Genomic DNA, 15,835 nt, shown 5'->3' with positions numbered 1-15,835 from the left:
TTATGCTATTTTTCAAAATGTTCTCGGGAGTTGTGTAATCCGATAGACTTGACAGGGTGAACAAAAGAAAAGCGAGTGTACATTCTGAAGGCCTGACATAATAAAAGGAGGTAGGGAAAAAATTGCAAGAACTCAACGGCTACCTCTATGGCTTTAACTTTTGCAGCATCTGTGAACATCAACCTGTTGGGACTATACTCTGGTGTTGTGTAATTTTTAACAGCAGCTGTACAAAAAGGTGTCGATTCAACGTTTCGGGTCGAGTACAACTTTTTCTAGAAACTCTTCACGCTGTAACATTGTTTAAGCGGACGGAACAACGGAGAGTCTTCACGAAACCTCAACCACTAAACAAATCCCCCTTCCATTTCTGCTGCTGTCCATGAATTTATTTCGACTTTCCATTGCGCGGCGGCGGGTTTCTTACAGTACGCATGCGTTGTTGCGGAGGAGTCCTCCAGCAGACCGTGATGCTTCACGGGGATGGTGTTGTTCCGCCATGTTGTGAGAGATCCACTTACTCTCGAGACGAAGGGAGAGGGAGAGAAAAAACGGAACATTTTAACTGGGTTTCTATGTTTTTGTTGCCCCCCTTTCATCTCGTCTCTCGGACAAGTGAAGTGAAGTGAATCCAGATTAATGCAACTCTGACTTACTAGAACCGCTGCACCATGGCCTGCAACGCGCAAGGTAATTTCCCACTTACGGGTTCCGGCACTGAAAACAAGGCGCTGAATTATAAACAGTTGCGTTGGGCTGTCCGTGCTGCCGAGGCCCCGACCTCAGCTTGGGAGAATGGAGAGGGACCTGATCTGGGTCCGTCTCTGTCCTGGTGCAGAGTAAGCCCAGGATGGTGTGTCTGGTTCGGTGCAGCTCAGGTGTGAATACTGTATATCCCCACCAGCCGCTCACACAAGAAGGGTGGCCTGTGGTTTGGCCTCAATGGCCCAAATCTCCATTGCTGGACCGATGCTTTCCTTCTCCTCCCCAACGTATAACCATGACCAAATATTTGTTTTGGGGTGGGGATTGGCGTGTTAGAAGAGGATAAACCCATTGATTATTTAAAAAAAACTAGGTATTTTTGATTAATCGTTTTAAAAAAAAACGGCCTTACTGTATTCTCGCATTTAGAGACAGGTAGAAAAGACTTGATCAACATACATAATTGAAAATCATTATGCTAACCGTTCTGTATCAAAAGCATGGGCGTTTTGCTTGATATTCTATTTATCACTGCTACTTGATTAACCTGACTCTTTTCTCTAACTTTTTTTTCTCAGTGATGGTATTGGATGGTCCAGTTTTTATAATACTAGATGTTTATAAAACACAGCAGTTTATTTATTTCCAATATCTACTGACTTTATTTCATTTTTTTTGTGTGCTGACTGGTCATCTGGAGCACAACTTTAATAATTAGGCCCAAATTGATGTGTCTGTGGCCACAGCTTGACATAGACAAATCTAGATAATTATAGAATGATTTCGTCTTCAGATTTCAGTCGTGCGTGTGTATAGTGTTAGTGCTATAAATAGTCTTTACATTTTTAACAATGAAGTTCTTATTATTGGATCCAAGTCCCTCAATTTTTTTGTTAATTTTAGTCTGTTTGAAGCAATGAGCCATGGTGTAAAATTTATACTTCATGGTTAGCAGCACCAATAAGTGATAAGGTGAAGAAATGTTCTGTGGAATGCGTGAGTTGAATATTCTTTGACCGAAGTTGTCAGTAAATACTAACAGGTCCATATATATGTTATATACACTTTGTGGTAAATCATAAAATGTTTTAACAAGATAATTGATTGTTTAATTAAAAATTTTGGTTTAATCTGTTGCAAAGCCTCCTTCCAACCCATCCCAATGAGGAATTGGTATAGGAAAATTTGAAAGTAAACCGTTACTCCCACATTTCTGAGAGAGTTTGAAAAATGAACAAAAATAATGTAAAAGCACTGCTGTTTGGTTTCAGTTGGAGGGGGGTATTTTATTTCAGTTAATGTCTAGGATGTTAGAAATTAGAAGCAGAAATTAGGCCATGTAGCCCATTGAGTCTGCTCAGCCATTCACATATGTTTGGTAAGTTCTCCTGCTTTCTTCCCGTAACCCTTGATCCTCAAGAACCTATGTATCGCAGTCTTAAATATACTCAATGACCTGCCCTCCACAGTGTTCTGTGGCAACGAATTCCATAGATTCATCACACTCTGGCTGAAGAAGTTTCTTCTTATCTCCATTCTAAAAGGTCTCCACTTTACTGTCAAGCTATGTTCTCTGGCTCTAGTCTCTCCTACAAATAGAATCGGCTCCCAATATCTCTGTCCAGACCATTCAGTGTTCTGCATGTTTCAATTAGATTGCCCCTCATCCTTCTAAACTCCTTCGAATGTAGACCCAAACTCCTCAAACGTTCCTCGTATGCTAAACTTTTCATTCCTGGGACCATTCTCATGAACCTCCTCTGAACACGCTCCAGTGCCAGTGCATCTTTCCTGAGCAATGGGGCCCAAAAACTGTGCATGATACTCCAAATATGGTCTGACCAAATATTCTCCAACTTTAACTGAAAAAAAACTTACGACCTCACAACTGAACGGAATTCACAGAACTCTAATTGTCTTGTGCATCATATCCATAGTTTTCTAGCTTTTGTGGTTACCCTTCATTTTAAAAGTTTGATGTTAATGGTGATCCGTTTGAGCATTGTCTGTAGGTCAACTGAATATTTTACTCCTTAACTGTAATTTTCCTATTTTTTCTTTCGCTCCTCTTCACATTCATTGCATTATATGAAAGACAGAGATTTAAGTATTAAAAGTAGTTATCTGGTATTGTATGTAAACTGTCCTGGGACATAGTTTGTCCAGTAAAGAAAAGCTGTTATATGTAAAATATTGATACGGAGGGGGAAAATAAAACAGATAATAAACAGCAAGTCGAGCATGTATGATGAAAGTTTGGTAGTTATTCATTGTGGACTGATAGTCAAAGAAAGACTATACTTCATTCATTTATCTAGTTTTAAGCGCTGCTTCACTTATAAGAAAGTTATACTCTGAACGTTTGGTTCCAGGATATTTGGAATTAGTGCCCTGGAGTCAGGTTCATACTGGACTCCGAAAGTAAATTGCAACTTAGAACATTGTTAATGTTTTAAAATAGTTGCTGTCTACGTTTACACAGTTAAAAAATCACATGCCACCAGGTCATAGTCCAACAGGTTTATTTGGAAGTGCTAGTTTTTGGAGCACTGCACCTTCATCAGGTAGCTGTCTTTATTTGGTGCACAACAAGTGCATCAGAGTTGGTGATAGGTTTTGTGCCTTGCACCCATTTTGTATTGCTTTCATTTTAGGTAAACACATATCATAGAATAGTCACAGCATGAAAGAAAGCTGTTTGGCCTGTTGCTTTTGTGCTATTTCTCTGCAAAAGGATCTCATCTTGTCCCTTCCCTTGCACTGCCCCGTAACCATGCACACATTTCTGTTCAAGTAATAATACTCTCTTGAAAACCTCAGCTCATTGCAATGTTAAGTGTTTCTACTTGGGTTGCTGTTTGATGGTTCTCAATCACAAGATACTTGAACATGATTTATCCTGAACAGATCAGTTCTTACTTTCCTTAATTCACCTGTTGTACAATTTTTCTAACTTTTGGCATCTGAAACACAGGATATCGAGATTTGCCCACAGTCTGATTAATTATTGCAATGCTAGTGCCACACTACATGATGATGTTCTTGCAGACATGGGATTTTTTTCCAACATACTTGCTTGAGGCTCATAAAATCTACATTTGTAAATGAATACAGATGTATACACATTCTTGATGAATTGGTTTGACTTGTCACATTCCATTACACTTTCAATTTTAGATATTACATTTAGTGGATATCGGTCAGAATAATTGTTGGTGTAAACAGTAAAAATGAGACTTACTGTTGTTCAGCTGATATTTGTACAGTGTATGCACTTGTGCTTTCTTCACCAGTGATCGATATTATTATCGATGATTGATTATATTTGTAAGTAATATTCCAACACTGGTAATTTCCTATCTTGAATACAAAAAGTAACCTAAAAGTAACATAACTAAGTTCAAAACTTAACAGTATATTGTGTGGATTAAGCTGGTGTTTCAAAAGAATGGTTTGTGTTGGTTAACTAAATCTTTCTTGCTTTTGTAGAAGATGAATTTGACCAACTTGATAAACCTGGTGCTGAGAGATCTCGGAGAAGACGTGCGACCAATGAAGAGTGGGACAGGTGGCTCTGGAATTTTACTTTGTCATTTTCAAAATTCTCAATTGCTTTCCTTTTAAACAAGTATTATCAAGTACTTCAGATGATCAACTTGTCTAAACAAAAAGACCTTAAAGAATATTTTATTTAATTGAAAGCTAAGATCTATTTTCAAAGAAAATGCCCAAGTCGATTGCTTTGCATTATGCTTATTCTAAATCTATTGAGAAGTTCACCGCCTTTTCCAATTTCTATGCATTTGAGTTTTAGTCTGTTGGGATTGACTGGCAACAGATCTCCAGATCTGTGGGATCATTCTCATGGAGCAGTGGTTGCAGATAAAGCACTGTTTTTGGCAGTAATTGATATGAGTACGGAGGAATTTTTAGGCATTACTTGCTTTAGTTTACAGAAGCTGCTTAGGTGTTGTGATTACTTATTTGAATGCCCATGTGAATCAACTCTCAGGCCACTCCTCATGGTAAAGATCTTGTTGGACGAACGCCATAGAGTCACAGCGATGTACAGCATGAAAACAGACCCTTCAGTCCAACTCGTCCATGCTGACCAGATATCCTAACTTAATCTAGTCCCACTTGGCTCATATCCCACCAACCCCTTCCTATTCATATACCCATCGAGAAGCATTTTAAATGTATCAGCCTCCACCACTTCCTCGATCAGCTCATTCCATACACACATCATTTCTGTATGAAAAAGTTGCCCCTTAGGTCCCTTTTATATCATTTTCTCCTCTTTTCCCCCAAAACCTATTCCCTCTAGTTCTGGATTTGAGCTCGAGGGAGAGGCTGGGGCTGTTTTCCCAGAGTTTCAGAGGCTGAGGGTTGACATTAAAGGTTAATAAAATCGAGGGGCGTGGGTAGGGTAAATAGATAAGTCTTTTCCCTGGGGTGGTGGAGACCAGAACTAGAACTATACAGGTTTCAGGTGAGAGGGGAAAGATACAAAAGGGACCTAAGGGGCAACTTTTTCACGCAGAGGGTGGTGCTTGTATGGAATGAGCTGCCAGAGGAAGTGGTGGAGGCTGGTACAATTACAACATTTAAAAGACTAATGGCATGCTGGACATAAGTTTATCATTATATCATTTCTACAATTTTCAAGACACTTCAACGGCTTTTAGCAATTCTCTGTTGTTTTTAATGAACACACTGCTGCTTCATGCATACGCATCTATCTTCAGCTACTTTGATTTCTGTGCATGTATGGAAGCCATTGATCTTGTCGGCTGCTGTAGAGTATACTTTGCCAGGAATCTTATACAGACTTTGTCCCAGAATTCTTGATTAATAATATCTGCTGTTAGTTGATTGTCTCAGTCTGTTCGCAAACAGCGCAAAGTCTTGGGCTATCAATAACTGTTATCTTCATAGAATCCCTATTTTGCAGAAATAGGCCAAGTCTACACTGACCCTCCAAAGAGCATGTTGAAGACTAAAATCTGAGTATATGAAGGTGGACAATTAATTAATGATGCTACAGTTTATTATCTGAAGTTGTTTTGGAGAAACTGGATGAAGCACCATCTCGTATCGGTTCTTCATTTCATTTACACCATGGCTAGAGATATGGATGATTGCGAAATGAATCCCAGTGTATATAAGCGATTTGTGATGTGTGTTATAACATATCCTGATTTTGTATTGATGCTGAAGTAACCACTAAATTACCAGTTTTATGTCCTTAGTGTACAGATTCAGCATTTGCCAAAGTAATTTTAAATATATTATCCCTGACATCAGGCATAGCAGTCAGACCTCTGCAAAATCGAAAAGTGAGCTCCTATACATGAGCAGCAGCTAACCTTACAATATTCTTAGTTAATATATAACTTGGTTATGAAGTTCTTCTAAAAAGGTTTATGATCTTTCTCTTTGTGTGGTCAAGACAAAAATGAAATGCAAAAACAGCTTGCAGCTACCATTTTTTGCTAATAGATTGATGTTTACACTAAAAGTGAAAAGCTTCATGTATAGCTTTTAAATGAGGCACAGGAAAGCATTTTACAAAACAAATGTAAAACTTGTCCAAGAACTATTCCCATGCTTTAAGCCCTTGAACGGATAATTACAAAGTGTTTGAGAACAGTGCACAGCAGGATCCTTAGCTCTTATATTGTACTTTTCAGGAGGTGAGAATGGAGTAAAGTAGTAATTACATCAGCTACCTTATTCAATATATCAGAAAACAAATTTGAAAAACTATGCAATACAAAAAATGGCATCAAGTTCATACTTCCACACTGTTTATGAAGGTATAATGGTTATTAGCTGTGTTGCTCTTTCTGTTTTCAGTTGTCTGAAATAATTCTGCAAGCTAGAAGAAAAAATTGATAGTGTGACCTTAGCATGTCAATGTGTTACATGCAGTGAAGCAATTTTAGAGGTGTAGCCATTGATGGAATCGTAACAGCAGTTCAATAAGGTGGTTGACCACTACCTTTCCACTGATAGATACAGGCTATAAATGCTCACATTGCCAGAAATGCCAATGCTTCGTGATAAAATAGATAAACATTTTATTTGCTTGTGAAGTTTGTGCCCCATAAAACATGTTGAAACTCTAGAGTATTGCTCATTGCTGTGGATGTGCCTGCCTGCCTTGTTGAGTTGTGCAAGTGTTATTAAGTCACAACAAACTTCAGTGTAAAAGTAAGCATTGGTGAAAAGATGCGTGGTTTCAAAACTTTTCATCTTGCAGTTATCAAGTCTGCAAAACAAGAAAATCAGCTTTAAAAGGGTTAGACTTGGTTGTTATGGAGATGTAAGGGGGCTTATTAACTGTCAAATTCAAAGGAGACATGTTAACTCAGGTTAGAGCGTTACCATGGAAATGCAGTAGCAATGGGTGTTTTCATTGGCCTTTCCTCACTGAAATAAAAGCATTGTGTGGGCATGTTTTTTCTGTTGGAAGGGAAACTGTCTCACTTTGAGCAAAGGTGAAACAAACCATCTCTTTTTATTAATTCACAGGATGTGAGCTAGCATTAATTGCTCATCCCTAGTTGCCTTTGGAAGGTGGTGGGGAGCTACCTTCTTGAGGCACTGCAGTCCATTTGCTGTAGGTAGACCCACAATGCTGTTAGGGAGGGAATTACAGGAGAAGGTTACCTCCGATCACAACGGGATCTTGAACAGATGGGCCAATGGGCTGAGAAGTGGCAGATGGAGTTTAATTTAGAGAAATGTGAGGTGCTGCTTTTTTGGAAAGCAAATCATGGCAGGACTTATACACTTAATGGTAAGGTTCGATGGAGTATTGCTGAACAAAGAGACCTTGGAGTGCAGGTACATAGCTCCTTGAAAGTGGAGTCGCAGGTAGATAGGATAGTGAAGAAGGCATTTGGTATGCTTTCCTTTATCGGTCAGAATTTTGAGTACAGGAGTTGGGAGGTCATGTTGTGGCTGTACAGGACATTGGTTAGGCCACTGTTGGAATATTGTGTGATGTTCTGGTCTCCTTCCTATTGGAAAGATGTTGTGAAACTTGAAAGGGTTCAGAAAAGATTTAGAAGGATGTTGCCAGGGTTGGAGGATTTGTGCTATCGGGAGAGGTTGAATAGGCTCGGGCTGTTTTCCCTGCAGCATTGGAAGCTGAGGGGTGACCTTATAGAGGTTTATAAAATTGAGAGGGGCATGGATAGGGTAAATAGATCAAGTCTTTTCACTGGGGTGGGGAGTCCAGAACGAGAGGGCAGAGATTTAGGGTGAGAGGGGAAAGACATGAGACCTAAGGGGCAACTTCTTCATGCAGAAGGTGGTACTTGTATAGAATGAGCTACCAGAGGAAGTGGTGGAGGCTAGTACAATAACAACATTTAAAAGGCATCTGGATCGGTATATGAAGAGGAAGGGTTTGAAGGGATATGGGCCAGGTGCTGGCAGGTGGGACTAGATTGGGTTGGGATATCTGGTTGGCATGGACGAGTTGGACCGAAGGATCTGTTTCCGTGCTGTACATCTCTATGACTCAATGACTCACCTACTCAACTTGTAAGTGGTGATATTCCTATGTATCTGCTGCTCTTCTAGAAGGAAGTGGACATGGGTTTGTAAGGTGATGGCAGATGTTGAAAAATCTGGATACATGTAGGTTTTCACTTTGGTAGCAAAAATAAGAGGGCACATTATTGTTTGGATGCAATTTGAGCGGGACATGCTCAATGAGGTCTGGATGTTCTCGTGCACCAGTCGTTGAAAGTAAGGTGCAGCAGGCAGCAAAGAAGGCAAACTGCAGGTTGGCCTTCGTAGCTGGAAGATTCAAATACGGGAACAAGGATGGTCTCGTTATCTGAGCAAGGATGTTTTTGTTATCAAAGGAGTGCAGTGAAGTTGATTCCTGGGCTGGCATGGCTGACAACTGAGGAGAGTTTGAATTGGCTAGGATTGGATTTATCAGAGTTTAGAAGCATGAGTGGGGATCTTATAGAGATGTATAAAATTCTAACAGGGCTAGAACTGGTTAGATGCAGGAAGGATATTGGCATTGTTGGGGGAGTTCAGAACCAGGAATTGTAGTTCAGTGAGAGGGAAAATCTGTTAGGACTCAGATGCGACATTTCTGCAAGCAGAGAGTGGTTAGCCTTTGGAATTCACTACAACACAAAGTGATTCAGGCCTAAGCATTGTGGGGTTTCAAGGAGGAGGTAGATTTAGTCTTGTGGCTAAAGGGATCAAAGTACAATGAGAGGAATGTGGGATTAGGATCTTGATCTCAATCAATCATGAGACTGGTGAGAGGGGAAAATTTTAAAAGGGACCTAAGGGGCAACATTTTCACACAGAGGGTGGTCCTTGTATGGAATGAGGAAGTGTTTGGAGGCTGGTACAATTACAACATTTAAAAGACACCTGGATGGATGTATGAATAGGAAGGGTTTAGAGGAATATGGGCCAAGTGCTGGCCAATGGGACTTGATTAAGTTTGGATATCTGGTCAGCAGGGACGAGTTGGACGGAAGGGTCTGTTTCTGTGCTGTACATGTCTATGATTCTGTGATCATAATGAATGGTAGAGCTGACTTGCGAGGTTGAATGGCTGACTCCTGCTTCTGTCTTCTGTTTCTGTGCGCTGGTTATGGATTCTTGGTGTATTTCTGCAGTGCATCTTGTAGGTGGTACACACTGCTGCTGAACATCAGTGTTGGAACAATTGTGTTTATGGATGTGGTGCCAATCAAATGGATGTCTTTGTCCTGGATGTTGTCAAGCTTGTGTGTTGTTGGAATCGCACTCATCCAGACAGATGGATCATTCAGTTCCATTGTACCCCGATCTCTGCCTTATAGATGTTAGGAAGGCTTTGGGGAGTCAAGAAGCAGTTTACTCACTGCAAGATCCATTTGACCTGCTCCTGTAGTGTCTGGGCAATGGTAACACCAGGATGATAGTGGAAGTTCACTGGTGATGATTAGCTTCTCTTTTATGGGATACCTTTTTATTTTTGTGCCTTTTAAAACTGAAATAAACTTCTGTTTGGCGTTTACAGGGATGGCTACATGTTGGAAAGTGAGGACTTGAAATCTGTTGTGAACTCTAGCTGTGGGTTTCAGCAATATGCAGGTGAACTGGTGACTTGGGGTTGTTTACAGATGAAGCTGGTTGGTTCTCCTGCATGCCTAACAACAATAAGACGATTAGTTGTCAGGTGGCTGAACACTGTGGGCTGTGAACAAAGCAGAGAAGCTATTGGAAACTAATAGATGTGCTGCAGCCAGAAACGTACAGTTCTCTTCGATAAGATATTTTAAATCAGAAGAAAACTAGTTTCTTCAGCACGATCTGCAAGTTGTGACTTAGAATGGATAAGTCAGAGACTTTTCATGAAAATCAGCCACCCTGTACCTCTTGCAAACAAGTTAAAGCATTTGGGAAAAGGAAGATTAAGGAGAAACACTTGGATCAGTAAGAACCAACCCATTACATCTTGGGAACAAAGACTATGGAACTGTTTTACTAGTTTTCCTTCTTCCACTGTGTTTTGTTTTTTTCTGTTTGCATCTGTTTGATTTGATTTATTTGTTTTGATTTATTACTGTCACATGTACTGAGGTACAATACAAGGTGTTGTCCTTTTAGCTTTACAGGCAGTGAAAGTGAGAATTTATGAAGGATTTTAAGTTTTAAATTTATAGAGTTTAGAGATACTTAATCATTATTTATTACAGATAATTATTAACTACAGACACCTAGTCCATGCTCTCTAGCAACCTCGATCTCAAAAATAGTTTGGGGGATTTTGCATGCTTCTCATAAAAGCATCAACTTTTGTTTGTTCTGGAACAGCATGGCTTGATTTTCAGCACACTACCCTTGTTGGAGGTAGTCATTGCCAGGTAGTTGGGTGGCATGAATGATATTTTCCACTTGTTAGTTCAATCCTGCATATGGTCCAGGTCTTGCTGCATTTGGGCGTAAATTTTTTTGTATACATATATTCATGGGACTGGTCAGGCATGTACTGTATGTCCCTAATTGCCCAGAGGGCATAGAGTCACAGAGGCCTATAGATGTACAGCATGGAAACAGACCCTTCATTCCATACATGTACCACCCTCTGCGTGAAAAAGTTGCCCCTTAGGTCTCTTTTATATCTTTCCCCTCTCACCCTAAACCTCCGCCCTCTAGTTCTGGACTCCCCTATCCCAGAGAAGAGACTTTGTCTATTTACCCTATCCATGCCTCTCATAATTTTGTAAACCTCTATTAAGTCACCCCTCAGCTTCCGACGCTCCAGTTGAGGGTTAACTGCATTGCTGTGGGTGTGGAGTCACATGTAGGCCAGTCTAGGAAAGGATGGCAGATTTCCTTCCCTACAGGACATTATGGAACAAGATGGATTTTTCCGACTATTGACGTTTGTTTTTTGGTCATCATTAGACCTCTTAACCCCTGATTTTTATTTTTGAATTGGAATAGTCTGCGGTTATCTGAGGAGTCACAGTGCTGAAATTTGTGTAGTCATTTGCAAATATTCCCACATCTGACCTTTATGATGGAGGGAAGTCTCTGATGAAGCAGCTGAAGATGGTTGGGCCAGGGACTCTGCTCTGAGGAACTCCTGTAGCGGTATCCTGAAACTGAGATGACTTAATTCCAGGAACCATAAACCATGTTTCTGTGTGTCACATAAGACACAATCAAGAGGTTTTCCCTTGATTCCTATTGACTACAATTTTGCTCAAGCTCCTTGATCCTCAGTCAAATAGTGTCAAGGGCTGTGAGTTTCACCCTACTTCTAGAATTCAGCTTTTCTGACCATGTTTAAACTAAGGCTATGGTGAGATCAGGAGCAGAGTGGTCCTGCTAAAATTCAACCTAAAATTCAGCAACCAGGTTATTGCTGAGAAAGTGCTGCTTGATAGTAATGTTCATGACTTTACTGATGATCAAGGGTAGAATGATTCAGTGTCAGTTGGTCATGTTGGATTTTTCTTGCCTTTTGAACATACCTGGGCAATTTTCTGTTTTGTCAGGTAAATGCCAGTGTTCTTGCTGTTCTGGAACAGGGCTCAGTAACTTCTGGAGCGCAAGTCTTCAGTACTACAGAAATAATGTTGGGACCCATAGCCTCTGTAGTGTTCATTGTTTCCAGCTATTTCTTGATATCAAGTGGAATGAATCTAATTGACAGATGTGATATTAGGAATCTCTGGAGGAGGATGCCAAGAAGGATCATTCACTTGGCACTTCTGGCTGAAGCTTATGCAAGTGCTTCAGCCTTCTCTTTTGCAATGATGTTCTGGGCTTCCCTGTTGTTGAAGATGGCGATGTTAATGGAGCATTTTCCTCCAGTGATTTCTATAATTGTCCATCACCATTCGTGTCAAGATGGGGGCAGCCATTGACTGCAAACCACATTGGTAGTGAATTCTACAGGGTCAAGAAGAAATTTCTCCTCATCTCAGTCCGAGGCATACTTTTCAAAAAATAAAGTATCTACTTGAAGCTACAAAACAGATCTACCTGTGCACCAAACAGCATAAATAGGTGATAGAACCAAGTCTTGCATTTGTGCGGAACCTTTCACAGATAGCACAAAACACTTTGGAGCCAATGAAGTATTTCTGAAATGTAGTCACTCCAAAGTAGAAAATATAGTCACTTTGCTTTCAGAAGCTTTAATTAGTGATTATCACAATGCTGTTTTATGATATTGATTGAAGGACAAATACTTACCAGGATACCAGAGAGAACCTGTTCTGCGGAACGGTCGGCAGACCCAAAATGTTAACTCTGAGTTCTCTTCACAGATGCTGCCGGATCTGCTGACCTTTTCCAACAAATTCTGTTTTCATACCAGAGAACTCCCCTGCGCTTCTGATATCATGCTAAATTTTAATGCCTAACCAAAACTTTGGCATCGAAGAGTGCAGCACTCTTTCAGTATTACATTGAAGTGTCAGACTTGATTTTGCACTGAATTTTGAGAGAGGCATATGCACCCACAATCTTTTGACTCGAGGCAAGAGTGTTTAATTAACATATAGCTAGACTTCTGTGGAATGCTTTTAAAGCAATACATGCTAAAAGTTCTCAAATTAAAAATAGAAAATGCTATAATTACAGGAAAATAAAGCAGGATCTATAAAGAGAAACTGTAATAGGTATAGTTGAAAGCAGCGCCTGAACACAGTAAGTAGCATCTTGAAGAGTAAGTGAAAGGGGCAAACAGATGCGGTTATCATCATTTATAAGAGCAAGAATCAGGAGCACCTGGAGACACTCAGAATTATCTAGAACATAGCAAAAGCAAAAATAAATGTGTAATTGAATTAAATAATTAACCAACTAATTGATACACGTTAAGGATGGCAGGAAAGGTGATGTGTCACAGCTGCAGCATGTGGAGGAGCTTACCAGTTTGATCCAGGCCAAGCATATGTTTGAAGTTGGCTCTGAAATCGAGCTGATCTACAGATGTTGTGATGCACCAGTGAGTTGGCAAGTTTCCTGTATTTTTGTACTAGGATGCAGTTGCAACTCTAAGAATAGGGTCTTCTGTTTTGGTCATTGCTCAAGGACTGGAAGTGTGATTGTGTGTGAAGTGAGTAAGGTGATCTAGAGGACAGCATTGCAGGAGTATTAGCCTTTGAAATTGTTCGGAAGTTTTGAGGTCCTTTCACATTGCTTTGATGAGAGCGAGGGCTATGGCACTCTAGTACAGGAAGGCATTTAGGTGTTGGGGGAGTAAAAAAAGAATGCAATGTTAGTCGGGGGGCAATTATCATCAGAGGTATTGCTATCATTCTCTGCAGCAAAGACCATGAGTCCAGAGGGCAGTCTTGCTTGTCTGGTACTAGAGTTCGGATGTGCTCAGGGTTAGAGAGGAGCTTGCAGTGGGAGGAGTAGGATCTAGTCATCATGGTCGATGTAGGTATTAGTGACATTACGCCAAAGAAGGTTTTGCACTGCCTATACAAGGAGCCATGTGACAATTAAAGAACCAGGAACTCAGAGTTGATAATTTGTTATTACCTGTGCCACATGCAAATTGGAATAAGGCATATCAAGTGAGAGAGATTACTGTGTCCCAAAGACTTGTACGGAAGATTTGGATTTTGGTCTGTGGGGCACAGTACTGGGGAAAGAGATTTGTACCAATGAGACTGCCTCTGCTTGAACCATATTGGGACTGGTGCTCTTGCCAGCTGCATAACGAGGCAAAAAAAATGACATTTCAAACTAAATAGTGGAAGCTGCAGATTGCATTTGGGGAGCTGGGGTAAATCAAAGAGTCAAGACAAGGCAGAGGAGAATGGCATTAATATGGGAAATTATGGGGACAAGTGACGAGAAGGCGTAGAGATTATAAACCTTGGAGTAAACCAACATAATGGCTTGTGCTTGCTAAAAGAATTTTAAAAAGCAAAGATTTTGAATGCATATAGCATTTAGAGCAAAACATGAACTGTGTGTGAAAATGGAAGTAAATAAATATGATCTAAAATCCATTACAGGGTGACGGTTGTAGGTCGGCATGGATTTGTACTGGAAATATGGAAAATAATAGACTGCTAAAGAATTGTAGGAAGCTTGGACCAGGTAGACAGGTAACCAGAGAAGCCAGACTTAAATTCAGGACACCAGGATGTGGGAACGTTATGGTTAAAAATGAGAAATTTATAAAAGCAATGAGTCACTTGTGCAAGTGGTGTACAGGTCCTTTCACATTTGGGTAGAGCATATTGGAAGAAATAGTGGAAACGCGTCAGAAAATTGCAGCCATAATCATGGCAGAAGCTTGACACTGTTCAGGACAAAGCAGCCTGCTTGCTTGGCATTACATCCAAGAACATCCACACTCTCCACCACAGACATTCTGTAGCAGTAGTGTATACTATATACAAGATATACTACAGAAATTCACCGGAGATGTTCAGACAGCATCTTTCAAATCCATGACCACTTTAATCTCGAAAGACAAGAACAGCAGATAAATGGGAACCCCACCACCTGCAAGCTCCCCTCCAAGCCACTCAACATCCTGAAATATAGTGCCACTCCTTCGCTGTCACAAAGTCAAAATCCTGGAATTCCCTCCCTAATGGCATTATGGGTCAACCCACAGCAGATGGACTGCAGTAGTTTAAGAAGATAACTCACCATTGCTCTCTCAAGGGCAGCTATGGATGGGCAATAAATGCTGGCCAGCCAGCGTGGGTCACTTCACAGGAATTAGTAAAAATTTTAATCTAAGTATAGATCGAACAAGTCAGCTGTCCAAAGGCAACCTGTTTGAGTTCATGGTTTTTTCGCAATAGTTTCTTGGAAGTGCATGTTCTGGAATAATCCATCCTTTGGCTGGAAGAATAAAAAGAAATAATATTTTGGGGGAGGTAGTGGCACTGGGTAAATGTTCTCAGGTGACTGGTTCAAATCCTACCACAGCAGATGATGAAATTTGCAATCAATTAATCTGCAGTGAAGAGCATGAGCATAGGTGACTATACATCCCTACTGACTGTTGTATAAACCCACCTAGTTTATTAAGGTCCTTTCGGGAAGGAAATCTACCATCCTTACCTGGTCTTGTTTACGCACAACTCCGGACCCACAGCAATTAGAATTAGGTTTCATTGCCACATGTACTCATGTACAGGAGTACAGTGAAGAGTTTATAATGTCGTCATTCATGACACCATCTTAGGTACAAACTATCTAGGTACAGACTCTGAGGTATAAATAAAGAAATAAGTTAACAGTTCATCTTCGTATAAAGTTGTAAATAAGAAATAAAGTTAAAAATTCCAAATAACACTCTTCCTTTAGACATACGCCTGTAGTTTAGGGTTTAGGTTTGCTTGCTGAGCTGTAGGTTTGATATCCAGATGTTTCATTACCTGGCTAGGTAACATCATCAGTGGCGACCTCCAAATGAAGCGTAGCAGTTGTCTCCTGCTTTCTATTTATAGGTTCCTGGGGTTTGTGGTGATGTCATTTCCTGTTTGTTTTCTGAGGGGTTGATAGATGGTATCTCGATCTATGTGTTTGTTTATGGCGTTGTGGTTGGAATGCCAGGCCTCTAGGAATTCTCTGGCATGTCTTTGCTTAGCCTGTCCTAGGA

General features: G+C 40.4%; 1 protein-coding gene across 1 annotated transcript in view; it reads left to right on the top strand.

The window, feature by feature from the left end:
* Window positions 1–459: 459 nt before the first annotated feature.
* rbm33a (RNA binding motif protein 33a) overlaps window positions 460–15,835 on the top strand; it is a 159,544-nt gene continuing 144,168 nt past the window's right edge. The window contains exons 1-4 of the mRNA XM_043691050.1: window positions 460–690; window positions 4,195–4,273; window positions 9,758–9,965; window positions 13,079–13,204. Of these exons, the coding sequence (XP_043546985.1) occupies window positions 672–690; window positions 4,195–4,273; window positions 9,758–9,965; window positions 13,079–13,204 (432 nt within the window). The 5' untranslated portion in view covers window positions 460–671. The remainder of the gene's footprint in view (window positions 691–4,194; window positions 4,274–9,757; window positions 9,966–13,078; window positions 13,205–15,835) is intronic.

The sequence above is a fragment of the Chiloscyllium plagiosum genome, chromosome 5 (genome assembly GCF_004010195.1).
Source record: "Chiloscyllium plagiosum isolate BGI_BamShark_2017 chromosome 5, ASM401019v2, whole genome shotgun sequence".
Taxonomy (NCBI): domain Eukaryota; kingdom Metazoa; phylum Chordata; class Chondrichthyes; order Orectolobiformes; family Hemiscylliidae; genus Chiloscyllium; species Chiloscyllium plagiosum.
This window is presented reverse-complemented; position numbering and strand designations above follow the sequence as displayed.